The 6,000-nt window shown below is 37.3% G+C and overlaps 1 protein-coding gene across 1 annotated transcript in view; it reads left to right on the top strand.

Annotated features, from left to right (window-relative positions):
- The window catches only part of OSTF1 (osteoclast stimulating factor 1), a 21,227-nt gene extending 16,383 nt beyond the window's left edge, over positions 1–4,844 (top strand). The window contains exons 9-10 of the mRNA XM_021381646.1: positions 113–211; positions 2,473–4,844. Of these exons, the coding sequence (XP_021237321.1) occupies positions 113–211; positions 2,473–2,531 (158 nt within the window). The 3' untranslated portion in view covers positions 2,532–4,844. The remainder of the gene's footprint in view (positions 1–112; positions 212–2,472) is intronic.

Raw genomic sequence — 6,000 nt, forward strand, 5'->3', positions numbered from 1 at the left:
CTTGTCCATTACTCTGAGCTGTTTTACCCATGCTACTGAAAATCTTCTCATAATACCATTACTCAAGATGTACCTGGACAATGATTCATTATGGAAATTTTCCTTTATAAAGGGGCAAGAACGGATCTGAAGAACAATGAGAAGAAACTGGCTTTAGACATGGCGACCAATGCAGCTTGTGCTTCACTTCTTAAGAAGAAACATACTGCAGGTATTTCTAATTTTTCTTACAATATGTTTTTCATCTTTAGAGGACACTTACAATTTAAACTAAATATCAACATGTTGATAGCCGTAATAATTAGTTTGGATCTGTGTGGGATAAGGGTTTGTTTGGAAGGGTTTATCTGAATGGGGTAGTTCAGCCGAGCTATGATAGAGGCCTGTGGTTCATAACATTCAGTGTTGCTGACTCCTTGCAAAATGCCATCTTGTGTCAGCAAGGGACAAAGGAGTTTGTTGTAGAAACAGTAAGCGCTATTCAGAAGAAAAGCAAGGATGGAAACAAACTTTCTTTAAGAGCACTACACCATAAGAAATGGTATGAATTATACAATATGGTATGTTCCTTTTTAATCACACTTGTTACTCCAAACTAAGCCAACATCAACAGAAACTTCTCTTTTGTTTTCTTCTTGCTCCTTTTTAAATTTCTTATTCCTATATTTCAACAAGTTGACTCTCCAACAGAGAAATAAAGAAAGAATGCTTCCAGTTTATTTATCAGGATAGTCTCACTACCTCCCACTTGTGTTCATCCCTTCTAATAGCACACCGTCTGTGTTTAAAAACAAAACAAACATGAACAGAAAACAACAGCAAAGCCCAAAAACTTTTAGGAGATAGAAAGCCACTTTAAAAAGCTGAACAAAGACTGAATTGTTCAGTGTCGAATAAGTGATGCTACCTATGGCTTTCATAAGACTGAAGTTGGGTTGGAAATCCTAGGTGAATTACACATGAGATGAAAAATAACCTAAGAACACATATCCAGTGAGATATGCAGTCTAGCAACTGTACCATTGAATGGAAAGCATGAGAACCAAAGGTATACTAACTCATGGATAAATGATAGAACAGTTGAAGGGAGCTTTGGAAGGCTGATGATCAGTTGCGACAAAAATAGCAACCAGTTTTTTGATAGCAAGAGGTAATACCAGGATTTACTAGAAAACATTACCAAAATTGACATAGTTTTGACTCGGAAGAAAGCAATTGTAACTAGGGGCAAGCTTTTCTCTGTCTCAATACAAATATTTTTTTCTAACAATAGCTAATCCTGTTAGGAGCACTGACTTCATTTTTTTCTATCTGTTAGAAATGCATCTGATATGGAAGTATTCTCAGTTCTAATGTCCAAAATAATTGCATTAATGTTTTGGTTCCTGGCTGTAGAAATATTACCTACTTCTGTTGCATTTGCATCAATTATTTTTGTTTCATAGCTGACCAGTTTTTAATCCTTTGCACTTCTGCTGGCAGGCTCTGATACTTTCGCACTATATTTTCAAATTTGCCTTATTGTGAGAGGTGATGTCAGTTTTAACTGCAGTTCCAGTGTAGCTTGCTTACTTATTTTTCTATCTTAGTTTGGTCTTTTATGATTTCTGACATCACTGGTCCATGTACTTCTCTTTTATTCTGTATTATCTTAGCCATTTGTATTAATTCCTTTTTTCTGTGACTCTTGATTCTACATTTCAGCGTTTCAAGTATCTGTCAGTTTGAAAAAGGATCTTTTTCAAAAATTCCGCCCTGCTTCAGTAGTTTACATGTCCCCATTTTCAAATCTGTTCCTATTTAGATGCAGTTTATATCCCAGTCCATCTATAAAATATTTTGTTTTCTCCAAGAAAAGTTACTTCACCACCACTCAAATGTGCAATTTTGTGTTTTGTATATAAACACACACGTTCATGTGTCATAACTGTGGAAGTGGTTCTAAAAGACGAGATTGGAAAAAAGAAACAAAAAAAATGAGGAAAGAGGAGACAATAGATGGAATGTGTTCAATTTTCAGTTGGAAATGGCAGCCAACTAAGCATTTGGAAGAAAACTGTGGAGGCTCGACTGTCAACTCAGGCATCCTTTTGTTTGCACTTTGTAGATAATACATACAGAAAATAAAATCAGTGGCAGCTCTGCTGTACAGCTTCTAAGGAGCCAGAAGATGGCTCCTGAGAGTCACTGAGAACAGACTAAATCTAAGAGGTGTGACCACTGGCTTAGTCACTGGATGTAGGGCTGGGCGTCACTGTAGACCTTGCTGAAGAACTCTGTGTTTGAGATACAGATCTTCAGCCCCAGCATCTGTGCAGTGCTAGCATGCCTAAATGATACAGAAATCAGTTTTCTCATATACTAATTGTCAAGCACTGCAAATCAGTGGGATGTTTGTTTTGTTTTGTTATTGTCTTTGAGGCTTTGTCTGACTTTTATCTCAGACTAAAAGAAGGCTTTGTTTCTTTCCAGGTACTGCCCGAACATTAAGTAATGCAGAGGAATACCTTGATGATGAAGATTCTGATTAGCTTTTTTCATTCAGCCTAAAGAACTACAACCTATGTTCTATTTCATTCCCAAAGCATATCTTTACAACTAAAAAATTATCTTACTTAGAGTATTGCAGTCTTCCAATTTAGCATATAATTGCGAACAAAATAATGCTTTCCAAAGTAATAATCTTCATGCGTATCAGAAGGTGCCACATTTTAGATCAGAGTTCCTTTGGAATTATCTGACAGGGGATGTGTGGCATAGCCTTACCTCTCTTATCTGTTGAATGGACAGAGGAACAGTCTTCCAAACGCACAGTTTTCATCTCAGACCTTCCCAGCAAGTGCCTTGCATCTCTGGAATAACACTCCTCAAACTTAAGAGGTCCCTCTGGGACAGCGGGACACCAGTGCTAACATTCCCCAAAGCTTCTGCAGGAATACGTTCCTTTGTGCAGATAAAACAGAGTCAGACAGGCATGAATGGAGATGCTGCTGTAGAGAGTGACCATATTCTGCCCACGTGGAGCCATCAAGACAGCATACAGTTTCGTAGGTTTGAGTATTTTTATTTTTTTCCTGTCCCTCTGAGTACAAGGGGTAGGAATGCCCCTGGATGCTCTTTCTTTTGTACTGTTATGGGCCCTATTCCTGAAATGCAGACTCAGGTGTAATAATTGCTTCAGTCAGTTTTGCTTGAGAAATACACTTAATTTTGGACTTAGTGACTTGATTATTTTGCTTTTTGAAGTGCATTTTGTTGAAACAGTTTGTAATGAAAGGAAGACTGAATATTTTTCTATTTATCCTGCCTACAGTTTGTTTACTGATTTCTTGCTTTTATTTTTTAAGTGTTCTTATATATATTTTGTCCTAAATTACCTCAAAACTTAAGTGTTTTTGAAGGAATGAGGGAAGATGTATATTGAATATATTACAGGTATCTTCACAAGAGGTATCTGAATAAACATTTTTTAAAAGTATGGTTTCTTCCTGTGAATTAAAGAGAGCTAAGATTGAGCCACTTTCAAGCTTTTCTATAGAATTTAATAAATACTAATTTAGTTTGCTCAAATAGCTGCAGCCAAAGACTGCACCCTACTGAGGGATACTTCTTTGCCCTGATGGGAAGGGAATGTGGCATGTATTTGCAACACAGTCTGACTTTGAAAATTTGTTGCTAACTTCCCTGTTAGCAGTTTTGACAGATTCAGTCCACAACTACATAGTCTTTGACACTTTGACACAACAAAAGGAGTGAAATTTGGGGGATAAAAGAAAATCACTGTATTTTAGATTTTAAAAGTAGTCTAGAGCACTAAGATTACAGTTCTAAAATATATTGAATCAGATATTCATTTTATTATCCTAGAAAGAAGAAAATACGGGTGAGGGTTTTCAAATGAACATTTGCTTAGAAAGCTGCATTAGATTGACCAGAACAGTGTGAGGCTGAGACACTGCGCAAATAGCGATCTACAGATAGTTTCATCTGCAGAGTCAAAGCGTTTCACTTCTAAACTGTTGAAGTGTTAGAACGTATGTTCCATCCCTGTGAAATAACTGTGGTCAGTAAAAAGTGATTCTTCATTTTTTGTGAACTCAGAAGTGAAAATTCTAGAGGGGAAGAAGAAAAAGCCACCAAGATTTCCTCTCTCAACTTTCATTAGAACAATTGTTGAGCAGGACTCAAAATAGGCAGAAATTGACTGGTTCACATTTTATCAGCTATTTTTACTAGTTCATTTGCTGCACATTCAGGCCCCATGTTAGGCTGAATGCTGTTGATTAACATGCTATTGCACAATGCAAGTGAAAGACCTTTAAAAAGAGGCAGGAGAAGGAAGAAGGTTCGTATGTCTGTGAAATGAGTTTTCTTTCTGTGTAAATGAAACTCATAAGGTTAAAAGTTCTGTGTCATGGAGAGGGTGGTTTTTCCCAAAATTATTGCTTGCCTGTCAGAAGTTCAGAAGCAGATTTTATATTAACTGTAATCTGATGTCTTCTGTGACTCTTTATCCTGAAAGTTAACTGGGGCATCAGATTTAACATTTGTATGTTATACTCATGTCTGTAGATTTAACTACTGCCAGAAGACTGGCTTGTTCACCTGCAGGATTATCTGGGTGCTACAAGGGAAGACTAGTGTCAGAAGTACAGGTTGGATCCTCCTAAATGCTGCCTTTGAAAAGTCCTTACTGGAGTGTCCTGGGGGAGAGGCACATCACAGGGCAGTTAGTGCTGTAACACATTTCTTCAACTAAAGTTACTGCTAATTTTTTTAGAACTTCATTTTTCTCATGCAACTGTCTGCTCATCTTGTGAAATAAAACTCACTGTGAAAATATATGATTTCTTGTCTACATACCAGTTTTCATATATATATTCATTTAAAAAAGCAAAACTCGTATAGTTAGAAGGAGTTACAGCTGGAGTGAAATGCTACAGTATCTTACATACAGATCTACTTTCTGCCCTTACTTTTCTCCGAAGTGTCACGGCAGGTACATGGATAAGTTTAAGAGTCTCTCCAAGGAAGGCTGCCTGCAGGTGTGTAATATAAGAAGAGTGGCAAAATGGTAGCTCCCGGTGTCACCTAATTCCACATTCAAATACTTTCCATGAATTACGTATGCCTTTCTGTTGAAAGGCAGCTAAGTCTCAGTTAGAAATGCTGTGCTGTCCGGGGACAGCAGTTCTGATTTATCTGGAGCTTTTTCAAACCAGTAAATTTTCATCAACAACCGAATGCTGAGTCTCTGTTTTCTGCAAATATTTAAGCTGTCTTTGATCTAGTTCTTAGGCAGTCACTCCATGTGGATAATTTTCAAGTTACTACAGTATTTTACTATGACAAAACCCACCTTACTGAATTCAACTCTGAAATGACCATTTGAAATGTAATTTGCTTAAAACAATTGAGGTGACATTAAATGTTAAAATTTAATTACATGTATCACACCTCTACCTGACTTTGTGTCTACAAGGAAATCTTAAACTGAAATTAATCCTCAGCCTTCTCTGGAGATGTTCAACATAAATTATAAATATATTCTCAAAATTTACATCTACTTTTCATGTATATTTTGTGTTCAGCAGATTCCTGTAGCACAGGTAGTTCCACAGTGTTAGTTGTCTACTTGAGGCTTCTTTTACTGAAGATTTTCATTTTATCATAGAATCACAGAGTCATAGAATGGTTTGGGTTGGAAGGGACCTTTAAGGTCATCTACTTCCAACCCCCTTGCTATAGGCAGGGACACCTCCCTCTAGACCAGATTGCTCAAAGCCCCACCAAGCCCCATCAAACCCTTCAATACTTCCAGGGTGGGAGCATTCATAATCTCTGTGGGCTACTTGTTCCAGTGTCTCACCACTCTCACAGTAAAGAATTTCTTCCTAATATCTAGACTAAATCTACCCTCTTCCAGTTTAAAACCATTTCCCCTTGTCCTGTTGCTACATGCCCTCATAAAATGTTCTTCCCCAGCTTTCCCAGGATACA

The sequence above is a fragment of the Numida meleagris genome, chromosome Z (genome assembly GCF_002078875.1).
Source record: "Numida meleagris isolate 19003 breed g44 Domestic line chromosome Z, NumMel1.0, whole genome shotgun sequence".
Classification (NCBI taxonomy): domain Eukaryota; kingdom Metazoa; phylum Chordata; class Aves; order Galliformes; family Numididae; genus Numida; species Numida meleagris.